The 18641-nt window shown below is 39.8% G+C and overlaps 2 protein-coding genes across 2 annotated transcripts in view; one reads left to right on the top strand and one right to left on the bottom strand.

Moving 5' to 3' along the window:
- Positions 1-10479, top strand: part of aven (apoptosis, caspase activation inhibitor) — a gene marked incomplete at its 5' end in the record, with an annotated part of 29006 nt that extends 18527 nt beyond the window's left edge. Inside the window, 4 exons of the mRNA XM_083934085.1 lie at positions 8697-8767; positions 9276-9371; positions 9490-9796; positions 10043-10479. Of these exons, the coding sequence (XP_083790211.1) occupies positions 8697-8767; positions 9276-9371; positions 9490-9796; positions 10043-10197 (629 nt within the window). The 3' untranslated portion in view covers positions 10198-10479. The remainder of the gene's footprint in view (positions 1-8696; positions 8768-9275; positions 9372-9489; positions 9797-10042) is intronic.
- A 140-nt stretch (positions 10480-10619) lies between these two features.
- The window catches only part of ryr3 (ryanodine receptor 3), a gene marked incomplete at its 5' end in the record, with an annotated part of 111715 nt that continues 103693 nt past the window's right edge, over positions 10620-18641 (bottom strand). Inside the window, 11 exon segments of the mRNA XM_083934084.1 lie at positions 10620-11740; positions 12763-12814; positions 12893-12993; positions 13446-13510; positions 13642-13798; positions 14322-14456; positions 16247-16393; positions 16902-16962; positions 17268-17395; positions 17767-17809; positions 18429-18559. Of these exon segments, the coding sequence (XP_083790210.1) occupies positions 11645-11740; positions 12763-12814; positions 12893-12993; positions 13446-13510; positions 13642-13798; positions 14322-14456; positions 16247-16393; positions 16902-16962; positions 17268-17395; positions 17767-17809; positions 18429-18559 (1116 nt within the window). The 3' untranslated portion in view covers positions 10620-11644.

Genomic DNA, 18641 nt, shown 5'->3' on the forward strand with positions numbered 1-18641 from the left:
GCTTGCAAGGTGAATAATGAGGGTTAGCTAAACATTTCCATTTCCTGTAGTTCTAATGGATCTGTGTTCTGCTTTTTTCATGATGTTGATCCATTTTTAGCACGGTGTTGATCAGTATTAGTTGTTTACTCATCTGCTCCAATAACCTAATAGCTGAGGCTTCTTGCGTCTGTATAATGAGGGACCCAGACGGCCTGGCACTCTCAAGAACGATGGTTATTTCAGCAATAGGGACCAGTGCCGCAAGGCTATATGTGAGCTTAAAGCAGACACTCGTTCTCACCTTTTTTATCTTCTGTGTAGCGTCTCCTTGTTAGTCTGGAGCTAGACAATGTCAGACAGCATGAAAAGAACAGCTCAAAAATTGTATTTGTTTCCTATAAAGGAGAAATAGCAGACTACCTTGCTCTGACATTGATGTTTGTATTCATTCTGTTAAAAGATCAAATTTGTTGCATGGTTTGCCTCCTCTGAACACGGGCACTGGTACACACTGGGGAATTGTCCTGTTGTCATTGTTGTCATGTCAGCCCAAATCATTCGAGGTGTTTTATTAGGTAGTTGTCATGTACACTTGATGAAGCTCTAGGGGTGGCAATGTTGGTTGGGCCACCACTTTGGACCAGAGTGAAATATTTGGATGCCAGATTCACTTTTCTGTAGCGCCACCACAAGGTTGACCTTTGTGATTATAAGTGAAATGTGTCAGAAACTTTGAATGCCATAAAATGGCGGAACGGTCATGTTCCTTTCATGATGAATTGTAACGACTTGATCGATTCTCTGATTTTTCATCTTGCGACATCCCATCAGCCTCAGCTGTTCCTTCAATTTAATTTAGCAAATCATGCTAACACACACTCAACTATGATGGTGAGTACGGTAATCATTACTAGATCCTCCTCTTAGTTAGTTTTAGTTTTAACTAGTCGACTAATCGGTCATTTTGGTCTAAGCGGAGTTGAGTAGTCGATGACTAAGAATGTTTAAAATCGTACAACCTTAAACATTACCCCTGCTTAGCGTCACCTTGTTAGCATTGTCATTGTGAGCCTGTTAGCATGCTGAGCTGACGCTAGCAGTAGCTAGTGGTAATAGAAGTGCAGTATAAGCACTTAATAAAGATTTTTTTTATTATCACTGGAAGCCTCCAAAGCACTGGTGCAGCCAGTTTGCTTTCAGGAGTTGCATAATGAGGTGAGTGTAATCAGGATGTGACGAGTGACCAAATTTACAAATCACTGCTTTTTTTTAACTGGCGGACGATTTCACCAGAGCCAAAACTAGACTTGGTTGATTCAGAGATGTGCAGTTATGTTGCTAAAATATGCTGTACATTTTTTTTTTATATATTTAAACTTATAAATTAATATTTATAATCATATTATAAGTCTTAAGTCTGTAACTTTTAGAACTGGACACTGGGATTTGTGAAGTCTTGGGAGTATATCCCGGCATCTTTGAGCCAGACCAGAGTTGAAGGGGGAAACATTAACTAAAGTTTTAGATAAAACACTATCTTAAATAACTTTGTTCAGTTACTGTTATAAAGCTTTTATTGCTTGATGTCACATTTTCAATATTAAGCTGATGTATATGTGCATGGTATTACTCAAAATATAAGCTGACTAAAAATGGCAGCCATTTTTTTAGGCAACCGAAAGCCGATGCCTACCTAGCAACCACTTTTAAAAGTTAGGGTTGAGACCTGCTGAGCAGTTTGTAAATGATATTAAATATGAAAAACAATCCAGCAAGGCAGTTAATGGACATGTGTGTTGAATAGGATTGATTGGATTAGAGCCTGAGCTGCTGCCTCTTTACTTCCAAACGCGTTGCACGCCCATAAAACAAATGTCTAATGAGAGCGAGGCCTCGAGTGGATTGGAGCTCTTCTGATACGACTTTGTCATAAACAAAGCCTCACGCAATCACCATTAAAAGTTCAGAGTAAATAGCTTCAGCCCTCTTTATTGTCTCGCCTGGTTTGCTAAGGATTTTAATTGCAATTAGCGCAGACGGTGATTTATCGACGCATAGTGGGTTTCAGCGCTGTGCCGTGTTAGGCTAATTGGTTTGGTTAAAAAGGCGTGACAGGGAGCATGCTGGAGGTACTGTAGCTCTCAAGAAGAGGATTGGCTCCATAGATTGCAACAAGTTTCCTGCAAGTCTTTTCTTTCTTGCTTCATTTCTTCCATCTCTTCCTCTTTTATCTTTCTCTCCACCTTTTTCCATCCTGTCCCCCCCTCTTAGCGCTACCAAACACCTATCAGATGGGATTTGTCACATTAATAATAACACTCGATCAGTTTTCTATGAGCCTCCTTGCTCCAGCTCATCTTATCAAGTGAGGATCTGCCATCCCGACAGCTGGTTTAAAAGAGAAGTAATCATCCTCTGATCACATGCCATTACTCTACTGCTAAATGGAGGGGGGGAGGGAGAGGGGGAATGTGTGTATTCCTCTTCCAGTCAGATAAAATGTCAACATTTCACTGCAGGTGTTAGTGGAGACTGAGCAGGGGTACTGTTGCTCCTTACATGTCCTTCCTGTTCCTATTCAACCAGTCATCGCTCCGAGAAAGAAAACTAATCAAGTTCAGGCTGCAACTCTACACAGCGAGTGGACCGAGTCTGTGCAGTGAGCTATATACTAAAGGTGTGTCTCACTCAACAAGGCTGTGCATCCGTGATGTTTGTGGTGTCCGTGTGGCTCCATCTGCACTGCAACCTGCAGGGCAATATTGACATGCTTTGGCAAACAAAACGCAGGGGTACACAACCCAGGGTACTTTTAGGATTATAAACTGTATAGCTTCTTATACCTCTTCCATACCTCTTATCTAAATGAGGCTACAAAGATTTTCAATTTAAAAAAGACAAAGGGAAAAACTTCTCCCTTTAATTTTGGTAACCGGTAATAATTTCAATCCTCTTTTAAGCAAAAATGTCAGACATTTGCAGGTTAATGCTCCCGTTAGTGGCCCTTAAGAAACGGATAAGTAATAACTGTTGTTCACAGCAAAACGATACACATCCTGCCCGTCTTATCTTCATCCTGACTCTGTGCCAGTGCTCGACCGTCTCACAGAGCAGAACAAGGGGAGAGGGGTTTGAAGATGAACAGCGGCAGCGGCGGGGTGAGAGCAGAGTGGAGTTGAGTGGAGCAGAAACAGAGCAGAGCGGGACAGAAAAGCAGGAGCGAGGCCACAGCACATCCCAAATATAAAAGATGAGAGCGGGACAAGCCATAGATAGCTCAGCGAAGCCGGGGGTCGCAGGCAAAAAGCCACATTTGTTAATGTGGGGTTCAGCCAGCGAGATGTCAAGAGACAGGATACCATAATATACAGAAGTTACACAATGCCAGCCGAGCCACTTAGCACACAGCATGAGTAATGCAGTGTTTATTCACTGTGGAATAACTCGCCGAGGTTCACCGACCCAGCTGACGCACTTACACAATCATTTGAGCAATGAATTGATCTTTAATCAGTTGTGTGTAGAGAGAGTGTCAGCAGTTTATTGGCATAGCACAGCATTATTATTTAACTGAATTCCTCCGCAAGACAGGAAATGTTTCTGAAGTTGAGTTTGATGATTCTGGAATAAGAGAGAAGTTGCTGTTGAGTCCTGATAAACACACAACTATGGCTGTCAAAAGTGTTTATACTTTAATGCTTTTCAATACCATGTGTTTCAAAACGATATGATACCCACATTTGATAGTATCAAAATCACTGAAGCAGATTTAAGAAAAAAAAAACAGATTTATATTCAGATTTTCAAGCCAAGGCTGCACAAATTAAACAGTGCGCAGGTTATTCATTTAAAAACATGGGGGGAAATTATCCTGTTTTTCGCGTCATGGACTTGTTTTCTTTTTGCCCTGGTATCAAACGAGGTATCGTTTTTTAATACTAGTATTATTGTATGTATGTTTGTCGCTGTGAATCTTTCAGTCAGCATGTCTTGCTGACATTAGTGCTGGAATATTCTTATTTAGGTCAGTTATCCAAGCTCAGGGTCTCTGCAGAGACAGACACCGCCACACACTACTAGTGGGTCATAAGTCATTATTAAGATTATTTTATCTACTATATAAATTGTCTATTGTAAGAAAGATGTCATTGTGCCTTTTTTTTTTATCTGCCGGTTGTTTTCATGATTTATCGTTTGGTCTTGTTCCTTTATATGCAATGTTGGAAATACAAAATGCTAAGATGTTGTCAAATGTCTTTTAGCCAACCAACAGTCCAAAACTCAAATATATTATTTATTGTTTAAAATGATATGAAACAGAGAGAAGTCAAAAATCTCTGAGCTGAAACAAGTTGATGGTTGGTATTTTTGCTGCTGATCGATGAATCAACTCATCGTTGTTGTTCCAGTTAGGATCTTCAGATCCCACCAAGATATGAGGGTCATATGTGTGACCTAAGCTCAAGTGCATGTATTTTTTTTAGTGGATTGCAGTTTGATTTCAATGCATCTCAGCTTGGTGACACATGTGAGACTGCAGGACTTAAACAGTGTCAGCTGTGAGCAGACAGGGGATTTAAGTCTCACAGATCTGTTTGGACGAGCAGGAATGAAGAGTCTGCTTTGCTCTCCTTACATTTTCTTCATTCCCTTCTCCTTCTCCTTCTCCTCCTCCAATCCTCTCTCTTTCTCCTTCTGTCTTCTGAAGCTTTGACAGAAGTTGCGCTCATCCTCGTCGGCAGCTGTTGCCATGGTTGTGTCCTTTGCTCTCCGAACTACCTGGGATGGTATTTCCATGGACACAGATCAGTATGACGCTGGGCTGTGAGGTGTAGGAGGGAGGCAGTTCACCAGTGTCAGCAGTTCTGTGTGTTGGAGACAGACTGAAGGAGACAGAGGAGGAGGAAGAGGAGGATTAGGGTCTGGAAGATATTAAACAGAGAGGAGCGGGTGTTGGAAAAAAGAGTGAATATGAGAGTGAGAGGCCCCTGTTGAAGGGGAATTTCTTGATGCAGATTTCCCTTTTTAAACGGATGTTGTGCTCAGTTTAGATCTGTGAACAACAACAACAACAACACAAGATGAAAGAACCCCCGCGGAAGTCACACAACTTAGAGATATTCAGTTTTCTGTCACAGAGAAGGGAATAAACCAGAAAATATTCACATTTAAGAAGCTGGTCTTCGGCGTGTATAGTTGGTCAGTTAAAACATTTCTTAAGAAGATTAATTGATTGTCGAAAAAAGTAAATTTTATAGTTGACAAGTAATTAATGAATGAAGTGTTTCAGCTATATAATGTATATACAGGGTTATACAGGGTTCCTGGGCAGTATAGAAAAGTGTGGAATTTAATTTGAGTAATTTTCAGGTCTGGATAACTTTGGAAAAAGGGAAAAGAGTTTGGAAAAATGTATTGTTTTCAGACTATTACCTCACTTTCTAAGATAAAATATATAAATAAAAAAACAAATCAAAACAAGTTTACTGAAGCAACACAACAGACCTGTAGATGATATGAAACTAATCAAGCTGGCTCTAGAATGGTGTCGGGTTCCCATGGTTACCGTTTGCTGTGCGACTGCGATTCTTATTTATTGAATTGATTTATGATTTCTTTTCATTCATCATTATTTTATTCATTTAGAAGTATGTTTACTCCCTCTCAAGCCGATGAAGCAAAGACTTGTGTTTCCTTTTGTAGTTCCTGGTTAGTTGTTCATCCCTATGTTCCTGTCTGTAGGGGTTTCAGGATCACAGTTATTAATTGCACTCTTTTAGCATTTAGCTTGAATAAGTAATGCTGTGCGTTGAACATGTCTCTGTTTTTGGACATTTTATATTTTGATTCATTTTGAATTTTTCGACATTTTATGACCTTTTTTTGATGATTTTTTTTGGACAAACTTTTCTATAACTTTTCCTGACTTTATTCAAAAGGTTTCAAACGCAGTATTTAAAAGTATGGAATTTAATTTGAGTAATTTTCAGGTCTAGGTACGTATGGAAAAATGTTTGTATTGTTGCAGTTGGGGATTCATACTCAGGCCCAGGAGGTGAACTGGCACCTCTCCAGCTACCAGCTCACACTCTGCACTTGGTCTGTGCTGGACTAGGGCCCGTCACGCTCCGGTTCCTGAGCCACGTCCCCACAGACTGAGCTTCTGCCGTACAAACTTGAGATCTGAATAAAGCTAATTAAAGACATTGATTATTGTAGGACGTGTGGCAGCATGTATGAGTCTCATTTTGCTTAAACCGGCCTCAGCGTGTGAGACTAAATGATTGGCTCTTTCTTGACTCTGTCATTGAGTTCATGGTTCTCTGGTTTCTTTTGTGATCTGCCTTAGATAACAGCAGTCTTGTGAATTAGGTAGAAGATTTCGATTTCATGTCTACCGAATCCAGGTTTTATAAGCTCAGATCTTTTCCCTGTGAGGGTGTAAAATCCGTCGATTTCCCCGATAACAGATGCCTGTTGCGCCACAACATAAAGCATCTCCCCCCTGAGCCGTCACATAAAGCTGACATTCCCATTCCCTGCAGTTATCCGCCTGCCTCGTAGTCATTGTAACCTCGATAACGCTTCTATTCATGAATCATCTTCTCTCGGCCTGTTTGACAGCAGGGACTCTACCCTCCTGCAGCCTCTCCTTCTTGACCTGCTTCACTTTCCGTACAACCAAGCAATCAAGGACAGCCACAGATGGTGCTGAGCTTCTCCACCTGAAAGACTTCAGTGTCTTTTTAATGCAACAAAGCGAGAGGTTGTGCCTGACTGCCTGTCCTTCGTCAGGTCTCCCACTGTGCGTCCATCTGTGTGTGGCAGACTGACTGTGACACAGTGGCCTCACACTGCTCAGCATCAGCGTGCTTTGATTTAGATTCTGTATTTTGTTGGTTTTTGATTATGGGGCTCAGTCTGGGAAGACTTGGCTTGGGGACTGGAGGGTGGCTGGTTCAAGACCTGTATGGATTAACCATAAAACATGCTATATTGTGATTAAATAATGTAATTGAGATATCATGATAGAAGAGTTTGGCCGTATAACCCAGCCCTTATTCGACATTAGACCTGGGTTAGGACTGGGTATCATTTATAAAATTACAATAAAACCAAAACCATTACCCTTAAAGTAATATCGTTAGAATACTTTTTATAAACTGCATTAGTTACACAATTTCAATCTTTTTAAAGAAGAATTTGAAAATGTGAATGACAGTTCTCAGGGCATAAAAACGATGTTCTGTTAATCTTTATCAATCAAGACTCCATAGTCCAAAAATGGTCAGATCCATCAGTGTTGGGAAGGAGAGCTTATATTGAATCGAATCGTGGATTTTGTCCAAATGATTTTTTTTCATGAATACATTTTGAAAGTGTTCAAATGTTTTTTGGTGGCATCTAAACTGCGTGACTGCACCACGGCACAGCTGTATCAGTAGTAGCTGTAGTGGGCCAATCACACGTCGCATTAAATCGAAGAATGCTCGCGGTGATTGGCTGCAAGCAAAAACATCCTGATGTGGGGAAAAAAGGATTGAATGCAGGTGTCGTTTGACTGGAGGATGTTGGACACTTCTTGGTACTGGATTATTAAGGAGCCGATACTCAGCCCTCCCTGGCATGTTGTGATTCCTTATCCTTTTTTGTAGAAGTTTGAAGCCCTTATTTTAAAATCTTTGTAAGTTCCTGTTCAATGTTTTCAAGGCTGTTTAGTCTATTTAACCAGTCATTGATTTGAGCTCAGACCTTTTCGTCTCTTATCTAAATGCATGACACCTAAATGGGATTGTCTTGTAACTTTCTCACAGAGTCATGTTTATCAGATTCTCAAAAGGTGGGAGCTGTGAAGTAACTTTTCTTTGCGCTCATCAGCTGCCATCATTAACATGTTTCCGGCATGCCGCACAAAATGGTTAAATTGCTGCATGAGCATTTCAGGTGCTGGCAAGCTTTTAAATTTGGACTGAGCCAGGCTAGCGGTTTCCCTTTGCTTCCAGTGTTTATGCTTAACTATCCGACTGTCTAACATCATTTAGCATCCAAGTATTTCTTCCTCCCGTGTTTGAACCATGATAACCTTTCTCTACTTCATCTAAAAGCAATCATATTACCCATGTTATTCCACCCAGAATCACAACACTCCTGCGAGGTTGTGGTGAAAGCCACATCCACAACATGAGGAGCTTCAATAGTGGTGCTTCACATCTGACACTGTGCAGCCATGTTGTTGTATTGGATGTGTCTGCACTCCTCCTCATATGTGGTTTCTCTCTGTACCAACAGAAGTTTCATCTAGATCATTTTTCCCCACATTTCCGCATGCGTCCTCATATCTGAGAAAAAACGGCTCCAGCTGAATGTGTGACACGGCTGCTGCTGTTTGTTCTGATAAATAATACAAAAATCAGTGCCTTTGTAGTTACAAGAGCCCTCAGCCAGTTGATGGTTTGGAAGCAGAGTGGTTCTCTCTCTCTCTCTCTCATTTATATATATAATACTGGTCAACAGAGATCATTGAGAAACACTGCTTTAGCATTTCCGACATTTAAGGTGTGAAGGCCACTCGCTCTGCTTACACGAGTCTTTGTACTTGAGATAAATGTGATGTATTTTGATTTGAACTAACAAAGACGGTTCTCATTACCAGCAGTCCCGTACAATGTTGACTGCAGAGGCTATAAGTCAAACTCTTTTTCTGTGTGTCTCAGGGGATTCCTTCACTCAATTCCGGTTTTCAGAAGAAAAAGACTGGGAGATGGACTCATCTGCAGCCAATCAGGTAAATCTATATTCGGTCCAATCTGCAGCTTTCTGCAGTTTCTTTGCCTTTCATGGATTTAACCCACTTTGTGAGGTATGGATTCCTCATACAGACATTACAGCTGGAGTGAAAATGCACAGCAATCAGAAACCAGACAGAACTAAATGTAGCATTGTTAGCTTGGTAGCAGTCCACACTGAACTATTATATATATGCATAATGAGAGGGAATACATATACATAGAGGTGTAAACCATTTGTGTAAACAGTAAGCATATAAGTGACAGTGTGATGGGAGAGCGATGAGCTCAAACATATGTTTCCTTGTGTTGGACAAACAATTTGTGGAGTGTGAAAACAAGATGTTTTCTCTTAACTAAGAGAAAAACACAAGTAAGAACACATTTATAAATCTCAGAAACCAGTGGGTTCTATCAAAAATATGTTCCCTTCTTGAATGAGGCCCATTACATCTGAAGACACAAACATCGAGACGGGTTTTTTTGTTTTTTCTGTTTCCTCTCAAGATGTCTGCAGCGTTTGTCGACCTCCCAGCGCTCGCCCAGATCCTTCAACAGGTGCCGCTCCATCAGAGACTCAACCTGGAGACCGAGCTGCTTCAGGTCGGCTCTTTGACTGTACCACCTGCAATGTTAAAATTAAACTGTACTTTATGTTTTTAATGTTTATGAACTCACTGCACACCCTGTTGCAATCATTTTTACGCCAACTCTGTTTCAGGTCTCGACACCAGTAGAGCTGCCCACTATGACCGTCACACCTAAACATGAGATGCCCAAAATGTCCACATTCAGTCCTCCGTCTGCAGCTTTAAAAGTCCTCAGCACTGACCAGAAAGTCCCCTTGGCTACAAATCCAGCATCGGGCTCAGAGTCACAGGTTCCCTCGAACGCTGCACAGCCGCTGGGGGATGAGGATGGTGACGAGGAGCTGGACCAGCTGCTCAGTTTACAGAAACCAGTCTCGGCTGTTTCAGGAAATCAGTCAGTCAGTGTCAAAGACGAAGAAAGTGTGGTTCCAGAGAGAAGTGAGTATATACATGTTTTATTTGAGCACTCTACTATATTTCGTTTTTTTTGGCACACTCCACTGAGTTTTTTTGTAGCAGTTACACATAATGACATCTGCTCTGGTGAGATTGCACTTCTTTCATTGTCCATCTTCAGAACGTTAACTTAAGCATTAAATGTTTTATGCACAAAATATTGACTATGTTCAAAACATATGAGTGAAAAGTCACATTTTTCCCACCATGTGTTCTATTAATTTTCAGTGTGTGAGGACGTGAAGGAGGTGGTACCAGAGGTGATAGAAGACCAGATGAAGGAAGTGAGAGACAAAGACATCACACCTCCCAAGTCTGCTTCTGTCAGGCAGGAAATGACGGAAGAGGACCTGGAGGACTGGCTCGACAGCATGATCTCTTGACCATCAACCACCAAGGAAAGGACTTGATATAAGACGGTAGATGTATATACAAAAGGAAATTGGACCTTGGTTTTGAATTGAACCATACAAACTAAAGAACTGGCCTGAAAGCTAATTAAAAAGTTGAGATGTTGAACAGCCCTTCATAAAAGCTGGATTTTTCTTTCAATTTGCCCTCCGCTTTTGTGATTGCTAATGTGAGGCAGTCAAGTTACTTAGTTAAGCTAAGTTTATTAGTTTTGGAGGCTGGTGGAGAGACGATATGTTACGGTTAAGAGACAGGACGGTATGTCTCTGTGATAATGTGTCAATATGTTCCAGCTGCATTTGAGAATTCTCTGTTCCTTGTGAAAGTTACACACCGCAGGAGTTTCACCGTCAGGGAGATCTCAGCTAAAAAGAGAGACTAACAGATAGTGAAATGTTGCTTTATTGCGTCAGTTACTTTATTCATTTCCTTCCCCTCATCAGAAGAAATGCAGTTTACCAAAGCTACTACATACATACAAATGGCCATACAATAGCAGTTAACCATATGTCGTCAATAAATCTTTTTTTAATTGTTTTTTTTTTTTTTTCCTGTGTTTGGGGGCTCTTCTACTGTGGAAAGAAGTGCAGGCGGGCAGGACACCACAGCTTAGAAACAAAACCAAACGAAGCAACATTTACACAAGGATCATCTAGATTTTATACAACAAATGTTTTCTCTTTTTATAATTTAAAAGCCACAAAACTATCTTGAGCTAAATCGTCTTGTAACTAATCCAGAGCTAGAACACTGCTTGTGTCAGGAGGGACAAAAATGATACATTTGTTTTGCATAGTTACTCATAAGGCACGTCGGCGCTTGACAAACACCTAAAGTGAGTCGTCTCTGGTCCTGGAAGAACCATCTTCTGTAACTCCTCATTTCATCTGACAGATTTGAAAAAGGCAGATCAGGTCTCAATCATGTCATAAGATGTTAACTGGATCAATACTAGCAGCCCACATCCATTCAGTTGGTTTGGTGATAAGTGACACAAACATCCTGGCGTTCATTAGAAATTGTGCATATTCAGACATTCAGTTGTCATGCTGTAACCCTTCACATGTATCAAATGTCTACACACAACAAATTGTGCAACAGGGGTTAAGCATGTGAAAAGGCAATGTGAATCAGAATTAAAAGAATTTGCATAAAAGAGGCGTCGTGGCAAGTGACTACTTTTCGGTAACAAGGAAGAGGACTTGGATGCACAAACCCGAAATGTCCAATCGTCAGTCATTCGTCTTAAAATCATTTTTAAGAATTCTTTTTGTGTATGAATGATTATTTTTCTCGACACCATGGCAGCAGAGAAAGTCCAGCGAATGTTCAGGTTCTGATAACAGGGTCAAGTCAAGTTCAATGTCTCTTTCAGATAGAAGGAAAGTAGAGAGGTGTGTTTTGGGCACGACACCCTCTCTAACCCAACTGGTCCTCGTACTGCTTACGGAAGCAGTCTCCAGTGGGGAAGAAGTCCCAGCATCTTTCCTGGTACATCTTCCACACAAAGGACTCCTGGAGGGGGAAGAAGAAACGACAACAGATCTGATAATGATCATGGGAAATCCACCAATTTGAGACATTACAATCAGAATAGAAAGCTATCAAAAAAATGTCATATTAAAAAAGAGAATATCTTCTATTACGAAAAAATAATCATTGTATAGTATGTTGAAAAAAGTCAAAATATGTCACAATATATGTCTAAAAATGCTGCGTGTCTAAAGCAGTCATAGCATAATTTGTTGAAAAAAGTCAAGTCATAGAATAGTGTGTCCAAAAAAGGAAAGAAATAAAGTCATAAAAAAGTCATAGTATAGTATGTCCAAAAAAATACATAGTAAAGTATGTGGAAAAAATTCATAAAAAGTCAGAGTTTTGTGTGTCGAAAAAAAGTCATAGTATGTGGAAAAAAGTCAAAGCATATAGTATGTCTTAAAAATGTCATAATATAGTACCTCATAAATGTAAAAAGTTCAGCATGTTTCAGATTTGGTGAAACAGTCACAGCAAACAGGATTTGAAAAAAGAAGACACTGCAGCGTGAACACATCATTTAGTATCCGAACCTAAGTATGATCTACAAAGGCCTGTCTTTATTTTCTGCGGAAACACTAACAACCTAATTGCGTTTACGACATTAAAGCTCGGTTACTTTATTCTCTACAAGCAGCTGAATCCGTTTTTTTTTGCAGCCTGGAGGAGCTGCAACAAACTTAAGTCTTATTTTCCTCCTGCTAGATTTGTGACATAAGAACAGAGCATGCACATCAATAAAAACAACTTGAATCTCAGGTGCACGGCAACAACAAGTTAATATCAAAAAAGCCAAAGTGAACCCACGCATTGCTTCTTCCTCCTGCTGAGCTGCACTTATGCAACATAACAAGTGGGTTGAAATGTTGCACAAGTACAAACCTACGGAAGTTTCTGTAACCTTCACTTGCCGTCTTAAGATTGATCAGACGTGATATCTCACAAAAGAAAATCCTGTAGAAGTGAGGCTAAAACATAGGTTTTGTAAAGTCGTCACATACCTGACCCGTGTGTTCAGTCTCGTCCTTGTTAATCAGGTACATCAGGAAGAACCTGCAAACAACAGGAACATGAGTGGTAGTGGTAATAACTCAGAAATATGCATCGACTTTGTTTCGTTGCTGCACTCACAAGTAGTTAGCTAGGTTGTGCTCTTGTAAAGTGTGGGTTTCAAACCCGTGAGGTGTCCGGTCAAAGTAGTCGTTCCCAATGCCACAGATGAAGCACTTGGTCTGAAAGAGGAACAAGAGGGGAAGTTTACATTGTGTTAAACAGTCAACTTATAGAATACTCCTATTCTCTGGTGTATATAGGAAGATTTCACACCTGCAGTTCACTTTGTTTGGCCCGGAGAAATGACTTTAACTTCTGGTTGACATTCACACTGACTTTTTACAACTTGTCAAGAGCTAGAAGTGTAAAGTCTGAGACTGACGAGCAACTCAACCAGTGAATAGTTTTGGCGGTTGTCATCCTGCATCATAATTGCTACATGAACCCATGTAAATCAAATTACAGCTACTGACAGCAAACCATGCTACACGAAACTGAAACTGATGCGTTTATTACTTATCTTCTCTCTGGTGTCACAAATCACTCCGGAATAAATAGTGAACGAAGCTCTTTTAGTCTCAGTATTTATTTCTCCTAATAAGACAGTTTTATGGCTGCAGCAGAGTCTCACCTCCATGTCCTCCTTCACCTGCTCCTGCTGGTCTCTCAGTTCACCAAAGGCATCAATGATCAAACCTGACAGACGGAGCAAGAGTTGGTCACAACACAGGGCATGACTTATCTTAAACACATTTTTTTTTTGCTGCATTTAAGCTTCGGGATGCAGAACATGGACAAATGACGTGCCAAAGAAAAAGAGTGCGTACCCTGAATGATGGCCAGCAGGATGACAATGACGAAGAAGAAGAAGGTGATGTCAAACAGGATGCGGTAGAGCTCATAGGGGTCTCCAGCTGGGTCCTCCAACTCGTCTCCAATACCACCTCCAGCTCTCACACCCACATACATGTGGAACAAATAGCACTGCCAAGAAAAAAACAAACAGGAAAGTAGCTTAGAGCTTCAATTTTAAAATGAAATCATGTGCAGCTGTTTTTTTATTCTGTGGGAACTGGAGATGGAAGATCATAATTTAATTTTCGACCTTCAGTGTGCGACTGGAAAATTGGCATCGTCTGTTGAAAAAAACATTCTTTGAACACACGAGAAGTTGTACGCTCTTCGTTTAGAGGGGGAAGATACATTTAGTAAAGAACTTATGCAGAAAATAGTTTGTGCACGGTTTTAGTTTTAGAAAATGTATCCTGTACAAAGTTCACTAATGAAAAATCTTTTCTGCTCAGTCTTGCATTCACCCCTTGCTTTCATACCAAGACGAAGGCCAGCAAGCAAAAATGTTCGAATCAAATATTAAAATAAAAGCATCAGGGCTCTTTTTCAAATCCAAACATTTGACCTTGAACAAAGCCGCAGCCATGGAAACCATTTACTTTTTTACACAAATTCTTTCTCCGATAAAAACACACACGGAGACCACCGTGCATACCGTCATCATATCGTCACACTTCATGTCCGGCTCGTCTTCGTCCTCGCTCTTATTGTAGAACTTTCTGAAGAAGTTGAAGGCCACCACGGTGTAGAGATAGACGACCACGGCCAGCAGACCCACAGTCAGCACAAGCTACAAAGTGAGAAAATTCATTAAGATGCAAAACTTGCAAGCGTGGAAACATATAATTTGACCTTATTTTTTAATTATTCCCAGTGACACTTTGGTTGAGACGGCAGCAGGAGGTTCCTTTTCTTGTTTAAATGTAGATTTTGAGAGTAATCTCTGTAGCTTTTGTCAGAATCCACTCCGATATGTCAGTGTAGTTCTCTTTCACTGGGAAAGTGGAGCACAAAAGAACCGCAATGTTTTCAAGGCCTCTACGGCTGAACTGAACATTTCAGGGCAGCTTCCCTCAGTATCCAAAGACCTTAAGCAATTCCAATTCATGCCATTGCAGAACTTCTTAATGGCAACATCAGTGACCTGCGATGTACTTGCTTGTGATTCTGCATTTTGAATATGCATACTGCCTAATGCAAAAACATGATGTTAGAACCTCTTTACTTCACAAATTCATTCAGATGATGCTTTTATCCAAAGCAACTTACAAGTGCATTCATCCATGGAAACGCCACGGAAAAATGGAAAGAATCACAAAAAAGATTGATCGAATAATAAAAAGTAAACTCAAGTTCTACATTTTAGAAACAAGAGACATGACCTTTGCAGTAGCTTTTACTTTGAGTTCTTTGAACCATTTATTCACTACTTTCAAACACGTAGGCACAAGTTTTTAACTGTTTAAACTGTTTATCCATTTCTTTTAAGTAGACTGAATTTATATAACACCTTTATACCTCGCTAATAAATACAATTGTTCTATTGGGTCCAATCAAGAACTAATCTGAATCAAGGTTTCCTAAAAAGAATAATATATTTTTTAAAAAAGCATTGCAAAGTGCATTTCTTTTGGCAAAAAATATTACAAACCGATAAAGTATCAAAAACTACACAACTTATGAAATGGGAAAAAAAGTGGGACTATATACAAAACTTGATACTCTGCCTGTCATATGTATATTTCAGCTTCTGAATGTACTGGCACTGTTAACCTTATTATTGCAATCATTGAAGGAATCCTGCAAAGTTTATTTAGTCTTTTTTCTTTGAATTTTTATTATTATAATTATTTTTGTCCACTTGTTGTTTAATGAGGTGCTATTATCTTGTCAATGACATCATACTGTTATGTGTGTGTGTATTATCAGCCTTTATAGAATTAAAAGACAAAACTAGTTAGACATTATTTGCACTGCACTTAACTATTTTATTTTGGGGGAGAAAGACAGGAAATGTAAAGAAAAGAGTAGGGGATTGAGGTGCAGCACAAGTCCGATCAGTCGGGAACCAAACCAACTGGGACACCACTCGCTGTGGTGTGTCACTACTCACATAAAATAAGTCCCCCCTTGTTTCTCACATCAACCCTGTGCAATCAAGTGGGAATGACCCCAACTTCCTATTAGTTAGAAGAAAATGAAGAAAGTAATGAACTATTCCGGAGGGAGTTGTGGCAAACTGCAAGTCCTGTCGCCTTTTATTTTCATTGATTAATTTATGTTTATTTCTAGAAATCCTGTGAGCTGGACGACTGAGAATCTTCATAGACCGTTTCCTTTTCAAAGCTCCATCCTATATTTTTTTTTATTTAGATAATGTGTTAAATATGTCCACATTCTTATAAACTTGTAACAATTCAAAACCCAATAAATATTTAACTTAACTTCTAATACTGAGTTGAAGGCTCAGGAAAAGAGAAAGGGGGAAGTTAGAAGAAAAAGCTGCTGAGCCTGTGTGAGCACGGAGTTGTTGATGTTGTAAACTGTACTCTGCCTCCCTCTGGTGGTTGAACTACGTACCTGCTTGCCGTTGTGAGTGACGGAGGACAGGATAGTACGAAGGGTCTTGAAGCCCATGGCGATGTCCAGCAGATGGGCAGCAAAGAAGAAGTTGTTGAAATGTCCAAAAATGGACATGGTGGTGTACCAGATCAGATACAGGAAGTACTGCAGGAAACAATGACACTCTATCAGTGACAAATGAAGGTTCTAATGCAAATTTAAAAAAAATCTTCTGCATATTTGTAAATTTGTCTTTGAGCATGTACAAAAATGTTATTGTATAGATTTAAGTAGACTTTACATTATTAATTGCACACAGGTTTCTTAATATTATGCCACCATGCAGTTCTTTACATATACTGTATGGCGTGCTGGGTATGTGAAAAATAAAACCTTTGAAGCCTTTGAAAAATCACGTCTAAGTTGTTTGCTGGGGGTCTCTATGAACACAGTTGTGTTTAACTAAACCAAACTTCAATAACCAGTTGAGCTAAACGCTAATATTACACTAGGAGTAATGCTATTAAAACTACTTTAAAATATTGTCAAACACATTAAAGAATAACCTTTATAACTAAAAACCCTGATCACCATTTAAACATTTAGCTTCCTTCATTATTTTTCCCCTTAACTTTCCCCACAGTGCTGTGAAAAAGGCTTTTTGTAAACTTACATTGTCAGTCAGAACCACGCCCAATTTCCAGATGTGGTACTTTGTATCAATGGAGCTCAGCCTGCCAACGAGTAAACAAAATGTTGAATCACAGTAGTGGCGTTGCTGTACAGATGACATGCACACGTGTCCATGTGATGCTAATGTTAGAAATGTGGAGACGACAGTATTGCTTATGTTTAAACTCAACACTTATACCCAAATCCAACCACAACACCAGCTTTTACGCACTTTGGTCAGATAATACTCAAACTTTCAGGCCTTACTCAAATGTTAATGTAAAAGCCCTTTTCATTTTTAACCACAAATAAACTTCTGCATATTTTCAGTAGTTGTAATTTGAGAAAGTGAGGGTGTAGGTCTCACCATGAGAGCAGGGAAGCTTCCTTCTCTACAGTCTCCACTGTGGGGTCAAAATCCAGCGCGCTCTTATCCAGGCCCAAGAGCTCTGCGATTCGTTCAGCTCCATACAGGTCGCCGTATTTGTTGATCACCTACACATTCAGAGATCAGCTGGGTCACTTAACATCACACTGGGAGAAAGAAGTTTCCGTTTCAGAGACGATGCAGCGACACAGGGCCGGCCCAGCGAAAGAGTTTCGTCTTACCATTATTTCACTACTTATTATCTCAGAGAACATATATGTAAGACATATAAACAGCTACTGAAAACTGTGACACAATAAGAAACATCTAATATGAATTCCTGGAACAAAATCGTATCAAATTAGATGGTCTGGACATGAAACCAAGAGGTGTCTAAGAAATCAGTTGGATGATTTGTCATGACTTCTATCAACTTTAAGGGTTCCTAAAAACACTTAAACACAGTAACTTTGACCTGAAATTCTTCTTACACACTCACCTTGCGCTTGATAAACTTGTCCCAGTAGTTGTAAGGAAAAGACCTATAATAGAAAAGTAGAAGTGAGACTCAGCTGTGGTAATAAAATAGTTTGATAAATTAATAGAATTCCCTCCCAAAGTCTGGTTTAATGCACAATGTGTCAGCTGGGAATGATCATTATTTCTCTTTTTTTTAGTTTCATTAAATCCACTATGTAAAGGTTTGTTATGTGATTAAGATTATTGACATGCTTTTAAAAATTAGAACAACCAGATGAAAATTGGTGCAGTTTTTGATAGAAAATAAGGACAAATGCCCACCAAAGTCCAATGTTTTGTGTGGTAGTTCAGGACATTTTCCTCACCAAACAGTTTAGCTGGAACTTACAAATGTTTGGCGATTTTATTTAATAAAAATAAAATACTTACTTATTCAGTTTTGATGAATTTTCTATCAATTAACTTAATGATTAAGAGACAAATCATTCCCTGTAGTCGCTACTCTGAACTTTCTCAAGCTGACCACCAAGGTGTGACAAGGATAAACTGATTTTTATGATTTAAGCAGGATGAGGTGTTTATCATCAGTTCATTAGAGAATATGTTATGTGTGATACTGTGTGTTGGTGAGAAAAAAAGGATTAAAGTTAATGCAGGTCGTGAACGAGGCCGGCGACTCACGGGGTGTTGATGACGAGTCGATCCCACTGGCCCTTGATGTCATCGTCAGACGGCTGTTCAGTGATGTAAAGGCCATCAAATTCAAGCTTCCTGGCGATCTCCTTCTCCCTCTTGAACACCACCAAAGGAACCTAGCAGCAAAATATTAAGATGGGTGACTTCAGCTTTCATTTTTACACAATGGTATCATCTGCAAAGAAATGATTCCCAGCT

This window comes from Echiichthys vipera, assembly GCF_963691815.1.
Source record: "Echiichthys vipera genome assembly, chromosome: 19".
Classification (NCBI taxonomy): domain Eukaryota; kingdom Metazoa; phylum Chordata; class Actinopteri; order Perciformes; family Trachinidae; genus Echiichthys; species Echiichthys vipera.